The sequence below is a fragment of the Trachemys scripta genome, chromosome 1 (genome assembly GCF_013100865.1).
Source record: "Trachemys scripta elegans isolate TJP31775 chromosome 1, CAS_Tse_1.0, whole genome shotgun sequence".
NCBI lineage: Eukaryota > Metazoa > Chordata > Testudines > Emydidae > Trachemys > Trachemys scripta.
This window is the reverse complement of record NC_048298.1, coordinates 308,354,323-308,370,498: the sequence shown is the minus strand read 5'-3', so window position 1 is coordinate 308,370,498 and position 16,176 is coordinate 308,354,323. Positions and strand designations below refer to the sequence as shown.

The 16,176-nt window shown below is 46.2% G+C and overlaps 1 protein-coding gene across 2 annotated transcripts in view; it reads right to left on the bottom strand.

Moving 5' to 3' along the window:
• Positions 1 to 287, bottom strand: part of ARHGAP20 (Rho GTPase activating protein 20) — a 109,746-nt gene extending 109,459 nt beyond the window's left edge. For both annotated transcript variants that reach the window (XM_034758816.1, XM_034758817.1), the window contains exon 1: positions 17 to 287. In XM_034758816.1, coding sequence (XP_034614707.1) covers positions 17 to 115 — 99 coding nt within the window. In that variant the 5' untranslated portion in view covers positions 116 to 287. The remainder of the gene's footprint in view (positions 1 to 16) is intronic.
• Between the last annotated feature and the right edge of the window lie 15,889 nt (positions 288 to 16,176).

Below are 16,176 nucleotides of genomic sequence, written 5' to 3'. Positions count from 1 at the left end.
TCTCTCTCTCTCTCACCTTCTTGCTCTCGGAGGCTGCGGAGGCTCTGGACTCCCCGCTCACAGAGGACGAGCGCCCCTGCCCGACGTGATCCTGTTGCGGGGACATCGCTTCCATCAAGCTCCTTTCCCCGAGCGGCCCGAACTCCCGCCGAGGTCACAGGCTCATCCCCCCGGCGGCGGCGGGCACTGAGGACCCCGCGCGGCGGCTGCACCATGGACAGTGAGGCTACGAGCGAGCGGGACCACAGTGCGTCGGACACCCGCTCCGATAGCCCCGCCCACTCAGCCAGATGGCTCCGCCCACACACCGCTCGGGAGCGCTTTCCCTGTCCCCCACCCACCTCCCACGCGGAGGGCCGCGGCTTGGCTGTGGTTACTGCGCATGCTCAGCGCGCGGCTGCTCAGTGGCAGGCCGCGCGGGGGCAGTGGAGCTGCAGCGGCAGGTGTCCCCGCCGCAGGGCTCGCGCTGCCCGGACGCGCTGGGCCCTGCGCGTTCCCTGGGGGCCGAGCCAAGCATTGTAGCGCCTGCACCGGGGATGCAGCCCCTGCCTGTGTGAACGGGCGCGACTCCGTGCGCAGGGGAGGCCGAATTTGACGCTGTAGCTCTAGAGTCACGAATCGGAGCGAGGCAGTTAGTGAGTGTTAATGTGCAGCCTCCCCGCGGGCACACGACATCTGCAATCAAGACTCGTGCCCCACTCAGTCGAGCACCCTCTGCAAAGCCCCATTCAGCTGTCAGTATTTTCGAAGCATTTTTTTTTCTCGTAGGGTTGAATACCAAGATGTTGCTTTCTGTTTATAAATAGCCTGCTGATGTGCTCTAGACACTAGACTGCTCCACTTGCGCAGATGGAACACAGACTGGTTTATAAAGCAAATGCTTCTGCTTTTAAATATATTGGTCAGGCCACAGTCTCCCCTTTCCATCTAGCCACCCACCGAGAGGAAATAACCCGAAAGATCTGCAGACTTGGGGTGCAGTTAGGAAAATCAGGGCCAGAATCCCTGGCTCAGGAGTCAGATACACGCTGCCCCTGTCTAACCACACACCAGTTGGTTCCTCCTGCCTGCAATACTGGCAGCACAGCTGGCTCAGTCCCATCTGTAGCTCCCAGCAACGCTCCTGTGTCCCCGTCCAACCTGGGCAATCACATTTCCTAAAAAGGGAAGCAGCATAAATTACAATTAGAGAAGGGAACATTGTACAGAGCATGTTTGTTCCCCAGCACTTCCTTCCAGGGGGAGGACATGAACCTGTCCCATGTGGACCTTATGCAATATGCTGTTGACATTGAAGGGCTCTTGATGGCTAGACAGTGGGGTGAAGTGGGCCCACCCCATAGCCACCTTTCCATGTTTTGTATTCCCACATTCGAGCCCTATTTATACACAACGATCTTGTTTTTGCACTCCTTCACATACTACAGTGAAGAGGGGCCTAAGTTCTTTGGTAAGCAGAAGTGGCTATTTAGTGGCATTTTGTTTGTATGTGTAAAAATTAGTGTAAATGTGTAACACTACTTTGGAATCAATTGCTTCCACCATGTTTTTAACTACTTCTGGCATGTCAGCTACTGCATCTATTTCACTGTATGCTACATGATTCAAAATGCTCAAACCCCACATTGCTTCCTTTTATAACTTACCCTCTCACTGGACACTAGCTGTAAATTAACTTTGAATCTAGGAGAAGAGTTATATGTAAAATTATTTGAGCTGGGGCTATCATTTACTATGTTTGTACCACCCCATTCACAAAGAGGCCTCAACCGGGTTAAAGCCTTTAGGCACTCCCATACTCATCTTAAATACTAGTAATAAATCATTTTGGCCTAGTTTTGACATGTGACAATTGATACATTGTCTGGGATCATTTGCTGTGGAATAATGTCTCCCATTATCCAATGGGACCCCTGCTATCTATCTATAGTTTTTCTAGGACACCCAGTGCTGACATTGAAAAGGTCATGAGGCAGGGAGCTGAGGAATTGAAGTGGAAGGGTAAGAGTACAGGTACTTTTGCAGAGATTAATCTTGAACCCTAGCTGAATGCTGGCACACAAATGCACATAAAGAGTAGACTCTACCTTTTGTACACATTTGTAGCTGAAAACTCTTGCAACATCACAAGAATTCTACTACAGAACTCAATGTGTCCATTACTACTATTCAGAAAGTCAGTTTTCCATTAATTTCAGATGAGTAGCTAAGGTCCCTAAACGGCTTTGAAAAATCTAAATAACTTACACTAATTCCTGGAGTAGCATATTTTGTGTGTTGCTTGTGTGCGCTCCGGACTTCTCCCACCTCACTCCTCATTTCTGCAAGTCAGTGGAATCACACAAGTATAAAACTGGTGTAAGAGTAATTAATTTATTAATGGGCAGGATATGGTATAAATACTTCTTCCTCATTCTCACAGAGATGCTGTATTTGCACATTTTCTGCTATTAACCCTTCCTTCCTGTCCTAAGTCATCAACAAGTCTTTTAGGTCATGGACAACTGGACAGGGCTAACTTTGATGCCATCTAACAATACTCATTAGGTGACTGGAGGGGTTGCTTTTGGATGATGTGGTGCATACCTTCCCAATCCCTGCAAGACCCATCACTGTCTCTGCCAGCCCCTGGAGAGAGAATTGTACATATGTTTACTGCAGAGTTTTCTGTACATTAAAATCTCACGAGTTAAGATGTTTCCTGTTCATTGAATTCTTATAGAGGAGCTGAAGTGATGCATTCTTGGTATCAGCACTAATTTGCAAACAGATGGCCATATTCAAAAACTCAAGCCAGTACACAATTTAAATTTTTAAAGTTTGATAAAAATAAAATCCTGCGTCACCAAAAATAAGCTGAGTATGAACCAACTATATACCAAAACAGGTGGCAAGCTGTGACTGCTGCTTGCAATGCAAAAGTTGTTTATTTCACTGTTTCCTCACCCACCCCCCTGCTCCCTGTTTGCTCACATCTGTTTGTTTCATCTGCCTGTTGCATCTTGTCATAACCAAGACCCCAGTCTTGCAAAAACTTCCAGACAGTGGAAGATTAGCCACTGGGCCAATGGGGTCCGTGCCAAGGGCCCTGGCCCAGAAACATGGGCACCCCCATGCTCTGCCCCGCTCCGCCTGGTGCTCCTGCCAGGGAGTGGGGTCGGAGCACAGGGGCTTGCCCTGTCTGCCTGCCTGGCGCTCTTGTGCCTCAACCCCGCTCCCCAGTAGGAGCGCCGGGAAGGCGGAGCGCAGCAAGCCTCCATGCCCCAACCCCATTTCCCCGGCAGGAGCGTGGGGAGGAGTAAGGGGAGGGAGGACTGCAGGGAGAAGGGGTGGAGAGGGGCCCCCCCACTTGCTCTGGCCCAGGGCCCCACAAAAGTTTGGAAGCAGAGGCAGATTAGACGAGTTTACCTTTAAGCACATGGGTTAAAAGTAAGCACATCTGTAAGTCTTTCTAGGCTTTGGGCCCAAGACTGTAAGCTCTTTGGGGCAAGAACTATCTACTTAGGAGCTACAGGCCCCAGTACAATGGAATTCTGATCCTTGAGTGGGGTTTCGAGGCATGATTGTAATATAAATACTAAAAAAGAGGGAACAAAAATATTGTATTAGGAAGCTGTATAAAATGTCTGCTCAAAATCTAGAATATTTTTAGTAATTTTGGCAGGCTATTCCCAAGAAACGTTTGCAAGTGATGATATTCTTGGTGATGTTTTGGAAATTAGGCTTATTTATTTTCCAAAGGAAATGTTACATAAGCTTTCCTAAATGCCCACACATGCTTAGTTGTGTTCCTTTCTCTAGTACTGTGGCCACATTTCCTGCAATATTTATTGAATGTTTATTGACCTTTTCACATAAATAGATTAAAAAAAAAACCTGCTGCATGATATGTCTGAAAATCAGAGACGTGCTCCTCTGTGGATGCTGTGAACGTAAAAAATTCTATTTCAGTTCTGCTACTTCCCTTATGCTGACTTTCGTACACCTTTTGTTAACCGTGGATTATTTTCCTGCACTGCCAGAAAAGCAAACAGAATGTTTTGTGCTGAAGATGTATAGCTATAGGTGACTCAGAGGAAACAACAGTTTATAAACCATGCTTCTCTTAAACTACAGCACAAATAGTACTGTAGCCAAGTGACAGAATGGACACATAGTGAACATACAGTACACACCCACAATGTACAGCCATCCTGAGGTGCAGTGCCTCTAAAAAAGACCTTCTGCATTAGAATTGGCAGCTAGAAGGTTCCACACCTTAGAGCTCTTAATCTCAAAGCATATAAACAAACAAACAAGCCAATTGAGAATGGCTAAAAATGGAAAACAGGAAAAATAGATTTTCCCACTGGAGAGTTCAGGGCTTTACAGTTAATTTTTTTAAGGCTGCGCATATTTTTTTTTTTTAAATTTGGATTCTTTAAGGAGCCTGGAAGGAAGCCAGAGGCTCAGCACTAAAGCCGTCCAAATTACATAATCAGTGTCTGGGCTGTATTTGACAAACGGTGTTTTTGCATGTAGATTTCAAATATCAGCTTGGGGATTCCTATTTTGCGTATATCATTGTTCCAAACCTTCCTCCAACCATTCAACTATGCAAAATATCACAAATATAAACTAAGAACATACTCCAGCCCTGCCCTACAAAAATGTAACAGGCTCACGAGAGAACATAAATATTAACAGAGAGGAGAATTTTTGTTGCTTTGGCAACAATGACTTGTTGTTTGGGGGCCAGAAAAGCATGGATATTGTAGGGAAAAAATCATGTTTGTGAATAAAACACAAGAGAATTAGCTCACAAGCGAATCCATCTACATGGAAATATGACCCCTGTAAATCTGCCATGTCAGTGAAACCCATGGTGAACTGAATACAAACGTTTCATCCGCTTTAGCACTAGTGGAGGTTCCTTTCCAAGGAAAGGAGTGCATCCAGTGTAAATAAATTACAGTTTGGAAGTTAGGAAGTTGTGTTAATTTACAAGAATAAACTCAACATACATAACTGTACTAAATCTACACCAAAATATATGTTTTCCTGCTTACTAACTTAACAAAGATCACAAAAGCCTCATGTCAATGAAGTCATACTGTGGGTCAAATATAAGATCTTGAAAACCTAGAGGCAATCGTATTTACAAGTAGGTCTGGTGCAACAGCCTTCCTAACAATCTAATACCGTTCATACATTCTAAGTGGCTAAATTCAGGACCAAGTCCCAGGCAGAACTGAACCACACCTGGCACAGCTGAAGATGCAGGGGTTGCTGGCAACAGTGGCTTTATGACATCCAGTGGTGAGCTGGAGCCGGTTCTCACCGGTTCACGAGAACCGGTTGTTAAATTTAGAAGCCGGCGTAGAACTGGTTCCTAAAGGGGCGGACCAGAGCAAACTCCAGTCCGCGGGCCGGCCCGTCCTGCCCGGCCAGCCTGAACTCCCAGCTGGGGAGGCTCCCCTGGCCCCTCCCCCTCTTCCCGCTCCTCGCAGAGCCCCAGCGCGCCACTCTGCTGGCACCAGCGCTCTGGGCAGTTCTGCTGCTCCTGCCACTTTGAGCGGCATGGTAAGGGGGTGGGGTTGCGAGCTCCATCAGCCGCGCGGCACAGCAGCATGGTAAGGGAGCCGGTCCGGGGCTGGGAGCGGTTGGAGGGGGCAGGGGCTTGGATAGGCATGGGAGTTCCGGGGGTCTGTCGGGGTGGTGGTGGATGGAGTCGGGGCAGTCAGGGGACAGGGCGAGTTGGGTGGGGGGGTGGGATCCTGGGGGGCAATTAGGGTGGAAGGTTTCGGGAGGGGGTGGTGAGGGGACAAGGAGTGGGGGGGGGAGTTGATGGGTTGTGGGTTTGGAGGGGGGCATCGGGGGTAGGACGTGGGTTGGGGTCGGATGGGGGGAGGGGGGAAGACAGGCACGTGGAGCTTGTATTCACCTGACCGTGCAGTTCCCTACCGTGTCTTCGGCGGTGGGGGGTGTCTTCACTCGCTCCCGGTGAAGTACCTACCGCCGAAAACCCGGAGCGAGTGAAGACACCCCCCCGCCACCGAAGTACCGCTGAGGACCCGGTAGGGAACTGGTTCTTAGGATTTTGGGAGCTCATCACTGATTGACATCTTTATGCCCTCCCCTGATCCTGCTAGGCTGGTCCCCCACATAAATTCAGCTGCAACCCCTGAGGCTTTTCTAATGAGCATTTCTGGTTGCTGGGGTGATCACTAGGGCAAGGGCTGACTTGGACATGTCCCTGTCTCCTGGACATTCCCCTTTTCACTGGGATCTGAGAGGGAGTGAGATGGGAGCTACAACAGCAGCTGTTCACCACCAGAAGACTCTCTTGCACAAAAGGAATCTGCCACTGCTGAGTTCCACAGAGTTTACTGCTGCTTTGTGCCAGCAGGCCAGAACGAAGTGAGCATCATAGAGCTGAGCCTGGACTGTTATATGTGTGGGAGCCACCTAGTTGCTAGGCCCAGTTCTTATTCTTTAGTTTTTATGGTAGTTGGCAGTTATAAATGGTTTGCTATGTAAGCCATTGCTGGTGGGGACCATGAACCCTACTCGTTCAGTCTAGAGGGTTTGCACTGGCTGGTTTGCATGGAGGCTCAGGTTCATAGCGAACATGAGCATTTATGATAAACCCTACTCCTTCTACCCCAGGCCATTTCTCCTTTGTCAAAAGCGAGGATTGACTTATAGCTTGTATCTGTGCTGGATGCGCGTGCTGTTTAAGCCCGCTGCATCTTCCAGGGGTACTGAGCGTCACTCCCCCTCTTGTCTGTACCACTTCTGAATTGCAGATGATTTTATGAAATCTCATGATTTTGTCATAAGTCTCATGATAATTATTGTTTTCCTTAAAGCCCCAGCTCCTCGGGTCAAATGGCTATGCAATGATTTCAGCCTTCATTCTTAAAGTTTCTAGCCCTCCTGGCTGTGGAGAAAGCTTCAACATGTGACCCCAGGGCACGCTAAAGGCTCAAAAAGCAGAAGACAAATAAAAAACACCAAATTTATTACTTTTACATAATCTCGTGATTTTTGGTGAGCCTGACTCATGATTTTTGAACATTTAGGGTTGGCAATACTGAAATTGTATCATGAAATTACTGTGTTCTGGAATGCCTGCATGTATGTGGCTTCACTGTGAATAAGCCCACAGGTGTGCCATGTCGCTGCCAGGCCAGAAACAATGGGTGAGTGAGCAGCACTCTAGACAAAGTAAAACACCATGGGATAATGGGTATGCTCTAGCTAGAAGAAGACACTTCCTCCTCTTGTCTGAAGGGAAGGGGGCTTGGAAGTAATGGAAAGTTACCAGGAGGAGAACAAAAGAAGCAGGTGACACCAGCAGGAGTCTATAAGAGACTCACAGGGTGGAACCAGAGAGAGCATAGGCATGGACGCAAAAAAAAAAAAAAAAAAATAGTGGGTGCTCAGCACCCACCGGCAGCCCCGCTGATCAGCGCCTTCTCTGCCCTCCACCCCACCCCCTGAGCACCTCCAGCTTGCCAGTGATCAGAGGTTCAGCGGAATGCAGAAGGTGCTGAGGGAGAGGAGGAACAGGGGTGGGGGCAAAACAGGGCAGGAAAAGGCAAGTGGAGCAGGGGCTGGAAGAGGCAGGGCAGGGGTGAGGGCTGTAGGGGCGGGGAGCAAGGGTCGAGCACCCCCTGGCAAATCACAAAGTTGGCATCTCTGGCGGAGGAGAACCATTTTGCACCAGAGTAAGAGGAATGAGGCTGCTGCAGGGGCAGGGGCAGCGTAAGGAAGGGGCAGAGGACCCTGCCTGCCTGTGTGAACACTCATGACATCCCAAGGACTCCCAAAGGAAAGGAGAGGTAGTGAGGAACATGTAGGATGTTTGATTGGTTTGTATGATCGGTACTCTTCTGTGCTTTACATGATAAAGTAAACTTTATGCTCTTATTTACTCTTCAGCCTCTATCAATCCATTTCCTTACCATTATTTTCTTTCATAATTACCATCATAATTCTTCAGAGGCAGCCAGAATCTGCCAACAGATCCCTGGTTTCCTATTGAAAGAACAAAACCCTTTCATATCTTGGGAGTTGAAGAGCAGCTGGAGAACCTGAGAACAAAGGCTGAAGGAACTGGGTATGTTTAGTTTGGGAAAGAGGAGATTAAGGTGGGGGACATGATAATAGTCTTCAAATACTTGAAAGGCTGCCATAAAAAAGATGGAGAAAAATGGCTCTCTCACACGGCAGAAGGTAGGACATGAGGCAGTGGGTTCAAACTACATCATAGAAGATTTAGATTAAATCTCAGGAAAAACTTCCTTAACTGTAAGAACAGTAAGACAATGGAACAGACTGCTTAGGGGGGTTGGGGAAGCTCCTTCACTGGAGGTTTTTGAAAGGAGACTGGATTGCTATCTGTTTTGCATGGGTTAGACACAACAAATCCAGTATATTGGCAGGGGATTAGACTAGATGACCCTTGCAGTCCCTTTTAACCCTATGGTTCTATGATTCTATAAAGATAGTAGATTGGGCTGTGTGTGTGTGTACCACTTCACAACAGCTGCATACTCTTTAGCGAGTTAAAGTGTAAACCAGCAGCTTCACACATTTGGGTAGAGGTCTGGGAGAGGGATATGTTCAAGTACTGGGGAGTCTGAAGGGTCAGTGCTGTGGCCAGAGGGGCTAGGCATCTGGACTGTGGGTTCCAACACTCAGAGGCCAGTTCCAGACAGAAGGTCTGTGCCCTGAAAATGTGCCTATAGACCCCAAGAGCGGATCAGTGTCTGGACTTTGTTCAGGCTCCAGTGGCTTGAAACCCACTGGGGATCCAGAGCACAGGGGCTTAGATTCCACTCATAGTAGTGCTGGTGGTTGCCCAGAAAAGGGTGCTTGCCACGATTTGTGACTCACTTCCCCGTTAATGCTTTTCAGAGGCCACCAGAAAGAATCACTAGTTTCCTCTATCTTTAGCAGATCTGCAGGAAGGTCAAACTCATTCTCCAAACAAAATACAGGCAGTAGGAGCCAGGAAACAGCTCCAGTCCCATTGCAATGACTCAAACTGACATGAGGCACTGAGCACCTCAATCATTAACTCAGGGTAGCTATGGCACACCTACAATTCCCTAGCTGCCACACACAACAGATTACGGAATGTCCTTCCCAGCACACAGTTGCTAGTGAGTCTGGAACGTTTGTCAGACTGCTGCATTAGACCTCAAGAATGCGCCCTGCTCCAGGATTCTGTGTTACCAAAGCCGTTACAGCTTTCTGACCTCCAGATCCAGGTTTCCCGCCCCTCGTTTCCCCTTCCACCTCTCTCTCTTCTTGCTCTAAACCTCCCCTCCACCTCCAGACATACCTCTCTCAGCTCCTTTTCTATTGGACCAGGTGTCCATTTCACTCACCCTTAGCTCACTTTTTGATACCACCTACTCCTCCTCCCCTAGAGGTAGGCTTGGCAAAATTCAATTTTTAAAAAAATGTCAACAGATATCACTGATGTTTACTTTTAAGCTTTTTCATTTTCACTGTTTGCCTGAAATTATGGGTTAAGCATTTTAATTTTTTAAAATCTATTTACATTTTTACAGTTGCAGGAAATTATGGGGAGGTCAGACAATAATTATTCAATTACAGTAGATGTTGAGATACAAAAAGTTATAACAGCCTTATAACGGTTAAAATACAAATAGTCAATATCATGTCAAAATACAGAGTGTAAAAAAACTTTAAAATCAAACTCTAAAAAGTTCTCAAGCAGCCTTTTCTTATTTTACCTATCTAATTCTAATCATATTCTAATTATTATTGATGGAAATATTTTTCATTGGTTTGTGTGTGTCCAGTGAATCTGACGTTTACTGACAAAAATCTAATCCTTCCAAGCCTACCTACAGGCTCAAGAACCTGCTGGCATCCTCCACCAGCTTCTATTATTAGCCTTCTCTGACTGCTTCCTCTGAAACACCCCCCTCCCTAATGAATCTTAGCATAACTTTGGCCCTGAGCTCACAAGCAGTTTAATCAAATGAGTAACTTTAGTGTATGTGCAACGTGCCTCAGGTAGCACATGACCAGGATTCATCATTGAATTTGGTCAGCTGGTTTCATCATTAGCTTCCCTGGCCTGGGCCGAGTACTGACAGGGAGCACTACATGAACACTGATCCACGCCCCCCAGGAGTAACCGTGTAAAGTTAAGCACATGTTTAAGAGTTTGCAGGATCAGGGCCTTTATTTGTGCTTGTCCCACCTTGCTCCATGCAACCTGCTCCCTAAATATCTTTTGATAGCTGCACTCCTGGATTCTTTTTCTAAAGGGATAAATTCTTTGCAAATTTCATTTGTTCTGCCTCACAGAGTGGACCCTAAATACACAGTAGAGCACCCCTCTTGGAAAGTTTAATACTTAGCTACTGCACAAACTATCTGTGTCATGGGGTGCACTGAACTCTCACGAGCACTCCGTCTCAGTGCATGAGCCTGCACTCACTCTCAGTCTGTGGTGGGTCTTCGGTGACTCAGCCCTCTTGCCGAGTCACACACAGGCTATCTGTGTGATAAAAGCAAAGCAAACCCCTTCCAGGGTATAAGTCCAACGGTGGGCCTATTTCAGCACCCTCTGTTAGGTCTTTTGATCTGTAGTCTTATCCGGGGGCTCACTCTTCAATCAGTCCAGCAGGGCCTATCACAGTATCCTGTCCTAAACTGTTTCTCAGCCCCTTCTGGTCTCTCTCAAATTACCCCTGTTCTTTAAGCCGTCCCAGCCCTGGTGTGGGGCCACATTCCTCAGGGCTCTCTCCCCGGAGGCTCTTTGCCCCTCTTGGTCTTTCTGGCCCCACCTCTTCAGCTGGGCCACTGAAAGAGTTCAGTTCCCTTCTGGGGTGTTTAGGGTTGCCAACTTTCTAATTGCAGAAAACCGACCACCCTTGCCCGCCCCTTCTCCAAGACTCCATCCCTTGCTCATTCCATCCCCCCTCCCTCCATCACTTGCTCTCCCCCACCCTTGCTCACTTTCACCTGGCTAGGGCAGGGGGTTGGGGTGCAGGATGGGGTGAGGGCTCTGGCTGGGGGTGCAGGCTCTGAGATGGGGATGAGAGGTTTGGGGTACAGAAGGGGTCTCCAGGCTGGGGCCAAGGGGTTCAGAGAGCAGGCAGGGGCACAGGGTTGAGGCAGGGGTGCAGGAGGGGGGTCGGAGTGTGGGCTCCAGGGGGCACTGACCTCAGGTGGCTCCCAGGAAGCAGCAGCATGTCCCTCCGCTCCTAGGCTAAGGGGTGGCTGGGGGCTCCACACACTGCCTCCTCCTGCAGTGCTGCCCCCGCAGCTCCCATTGGCCATGGTTCCCGGCCAATGGGAGCTGCAGAGCCAGTGCTCAGGGGGGTGCCTGTGGGTGGGGGCAGTGATGGATGCCTGGCAATCCTAGAGTGCATTAAAGTCCAGACCACTTTCCCAGTGACCAGTGGGGAGGACCCAGGGCCTGGTCCCAACTCAGGGACCACAAAGATAGCAGCCATCCATCATGTCCCTTTAAATACACTGTGTTGCTGCAACAATTCCCTAGGCCACCTCCCCTTGGCTACAGCACATTCTTCACCCTTACCTCAGGGCCTTGCCCTGGTGGAGTCCCAGCAGCCACTCCAGAGCACCATCCACTCTTCTCCAGCTCTAGCAGCTAGGGTGACCAGACAGCAAACGTGAAAAATCAGGACGGGGGGGTGGGAGGGTAACAGAAGCTTATATAAGAAAAAGATCCAAAAATCGGGACTGTCCCTATAAAATTGGGACATCTTTGTCACCCTACTAGCAGCTCTTCTTATAGTAGCCTGCTGGGCGCTGATTACACTGGTCTACAATTTTTGAGAAGTCGTCTGCTTCAGAGATAAAATGTGCTATTTATTATGTATTTTGTTGTGCTGAATTCAAATATGACAATTAAAACAACTGAGTGGCTACTGTTTCTAAGATATTTAAGTTTTTACATTTTATGTCTATGTATATTGTGTAGATAGTAGAGTTTTAATCATAAATTGTAAACCTAGGTCTTTTCATGTGTTTATGTTGCTTTACATGATAATATTTCACCTGTCCTGTTTATGTAACACTTTAAAAATCAGCCAAAGGGTTATATAAATAAAATTTATTATGAAACAAAAGGCAAAAAACTATTATGTACATAGTTTAGTCCTATTCAGTGTCTACTCGGCGCTTGACTTGTCTCTTGTATTCATTAAATGGAGCATCTCTTATCTCTGTCCAGCAATAGTCTGCAAGCATTGATGGGCTCCATTTGCCCTGATAGCATTTCTCCATTGTTGCAATGTCCTGGTGAAATCGCTCACCGTGCTCGTCGCTCACTGCTCCGCAGTTCGGTGGAAAAAAATCTAGATGAGAGTGCAAAAAAAGTATCTTTAGTGACATGTTGCAACCAAGGCTTTTGTATGCCTTGAGGAGGTTTTCCACCAACAACCTGTAGTTGTCTGCCTTGTTGTTTCCGAGAAAATTTATTGCCACTAACTGGAAGGCTTTCCAGGCCGTCTTTTCCTTGTCACGCAGTGCATGATCAAATGCATCATCTCGAAGAAGTTCACGAATCTGAGGACCAACAAAGACACCTTCCTTTATCTTAGCTTCACTTAACCTTGGAAATTTTCCACGGAGGTACTTGAAAGCTGTTTGTGTTTTGTCAATGGCCTTGATAAAGTTCTTCGTCAGACCCAGCTTGATATGTAAGGGTGGTAACAAAATCTTCCTTGATTCAACAAGTGGTGGATGCTGAACACTTTTCCTCCCAGGCTCCAATGACTGTCGGAGTGGCCAATCTTTCTTGATGTAGTGGGAATCTCTTGCACGACTATCCCATTCCAGAGAAAACAGCAGTACTTTGTGTATCCGGTCTGCAGACCAAGCAAGAGAGCAACAACCTTCAAATCGCCACAAAGCTGCCACTGATGTTGGTCATAGTTTATGCACCTCAAAAGTTGTTTCATGTTGTCATAGGTTTCCTTCATATGGACTGCATGACCAACTGGAATTGATGGCAAAACATTGTCATTATGCAGTAAAACAGCTTTAAGACTCGTCTTCAATGAATCAATGAACAGTCTCCACTCATCTGGATTGTGAATGATGTTGAGGGCTGCCATCACACCATCGATGTTGTTGCAGGCTACAAGATCACCTTCCATGAAGAAGAATGGGACAAGATCCTTTTGACGGTCACGGAACATGGAAACCCTAACATCACCTGCCAGGAGATTCCACTGCTGTAGTCTGGAGCCCAACAGCTCTGCCTTACTCTTGGGTAGTTCCAAATCCCTGAGAAGGTCATTCAGTTCACCTTGGGTTATGAGGTGTGGTTCAGAGGAGGAGGATGGGAGAAAATGTGGGTCCTGTGACATTGATGGTTCAGGACCAGAAGTTTCATCCTCTTCCTCTTCCTCGACTGACTGAAGTGAGAATGATTCTGGTGCATCAGGAACTGGCAGTCCTTCTCCGTGGGGTACTAGGCATATAGCTGATGGAATGTTTGGATAATGCACAGTCCACTCTTTTTCTTCTTTGACACCTTTCCCAACTGGAGGCACCATGCAGAAGTAACAATTGCTGGTATGATCTGTTGGCTCTCTCCAAATCATTGGCACTGCAAAAGGCAGAGGTTTCCTTTTCCTGTTCAACCACTGGCGAAGATTTGTTACACAAATGTTGCAGCATATGTGTGGGGCCCATCTCTTGTCCTGATCTCCAGTTTTGCATCCAAAATAAAGGTGATAGGCTTTCTTAACCATAGTGGTTATACTGCGCTTTTGTGATGCAAAAGTCACTTTGCCACAAACATAGCAGAAGTTATCTGCACTGTTCACAGAAGTATGAGGCATCTCTGCTCACTTCGGCTAAACAGAAATGTGTCCCTTTGCAAAATCAAACACTGACAAATAAGAGAGCATGACACTGTATGATTTCTAGAGCTGATATAGGGCAATTTGTTCAGCAGAGTGATGTAAGCTTCGTTATGATTTCATCATCCATGACTTCTAGGAATAACATGATGCAATTCATATCATGTATGATGCAATACCAGCTTCAGATTGCATCATTCATTGATTTGCCTAAAAAGCAAGTACTGTCCAAACCCAGTCATAGTTTTATTCATAGATCCAGTCAAAGATGTATTTTAGTCATTTCTGGTTTAAATTGAGATCCCTTCCCTTTATAACTCACTTATCCTCCGCCATTCCTAAATCAAGGGTCGTATATACTGACCCAATAGCATATCTTGAAAACTAGAGCCAATCAACAATCTTAAGCATCATTTTCGTTCTCAGTGACCCAGAATTAGTAAAGTTTGACTACATTTATTTCAGAAGCATTTTAGCTGTAGAGCAGTGTTAGCTAATTCCTACACAGCCTCTCCAGGCAGCTTGTAGGACCTCTCGACTGCCCTTTTCTGGGGCAGGGTGTGGCAGGGCCACAAGGCCTCCAGCAGGGGGCCTCAGGGCCTTGTCCACCCCTACACAATTTGCAAACCTTTGATTAAAAATCCCAAAAATATTGGAACATGTTTAAATGTGGGGCAGTTACTTTTGTTCAGCTGAGATGAATGTAGGGTTCTTCCAACCAACATTTTGAACCAAAGCAATCTTATCATTTTGTGCTATTCGGTTAATAACTTCATAGTATCAAATGGGGAAAGTGAGAGCACTGGAAAGTGTCAGATACTTAACTCCATTTTACAGCTATGTTTTTTCCATTTGAGCCATGTGCTATGGAGAGTGCTTGGACCTCAATTAAATTTAGGCTAGGGTTTCTGATTCAGGTTCTGCACACCCATAAATAGGCTGGCATAATCTGGCCCTCAATGAGAATGACTCCTGTAATGAACACATAGATTTGTGATGCTGTGTGAAATTAAGTGAAATACATACAAAGTGAAGTTTGCCTGCATAAGGACATTGTCGACACACAAAAGTAGCACCATATCAACTAAAATTGGTTTTTAAATCAATGTAGTTAAAACAATTGTTGTGTATAGACAAGGCCTGAGTAATGACCTCAGGATTTGCCCCAGTATCAACGCACACGCAGACTGTATGAAAATTTACACTTTGCTTCTAATTCTTATACATCACTATTATTGCTCATCATAAAAGGCTTAAGAATGATTATTGTTGGCCTGCTGTAGGTTGATGATTTCAGCAGGTTTCTGCGGTTTGTAATGAGACATGAGCACTGTCTTCATCAGACATACATCATTACATAGGTGACCCCTTCTATTTAGCTAACTGGAAAATAAACATAAAGAAAGAAATGCTTTCGAGAAGCACAATCTTTTCTCATCAATCCATGGGAAATATACACTTCTACCCATGGCTTTGCTTTCCCAGGGCCTGATGAAGAGACTGATTCCCAAAAGCTTCCTGTTTTTTATTTATACTCTTATTTTTAGTTAGTTCAAATGTAGAGATCACACACAATCTCGTGTTGTTCTTTGGTTTGTACTGTATGCTAAAAGCAGCCTACATTGATTATAACTAAGTACATCTAAACTCCAAGTAAAAGCAATTGCATAAAAGGTATAGATTTCCTAACACTGAATCACATTCACTGCATCACAGAAATCAATTTGGAGAGTCTTTTTAATGTGGCCTTGAACAATTTACATGATACAGTGGGTGAATTAACACAGAGTAATGCAGGCTACTGGGAGCAGCTTAAGTCAATTATTGATATCCCAAGAATAAAGCAATTTAAATAGCTTCACAAAGTCATTTGCACACAAAACAGCACAGCAGCCTATTCAGACTTACCATATTTCATTATCTTGGCCAAACTCTACTCTACTATACGCATGAAGTCAATGGGAGTTCTATGCACGTACCTAAGGATGGAATTCAGCCCCAAGAGATGGCACATGCACCAGTCTGAACAGTTGAGGCATCACAACCACCAGGGCCTTCTCAACTGTGACACTTTCCAAGAAAAATTTCATAGTGTCAAAAGCCCAATTTTCTGTCAAAAACAGTTTTGATGACATTATTTCAATGAGTCTAGCCCATACTATATAAAATGTGACCAACAAGAGTTTAGTGAATTCCATATTAGTTACACTGTGCAAATCCATTAAAGCATGGTGTGAAGATAGGGTTGCCAATTTTCTAATTCCACATCCAAACACCCTAGCCCTGCTCCTTCCCCGAGGCCCTG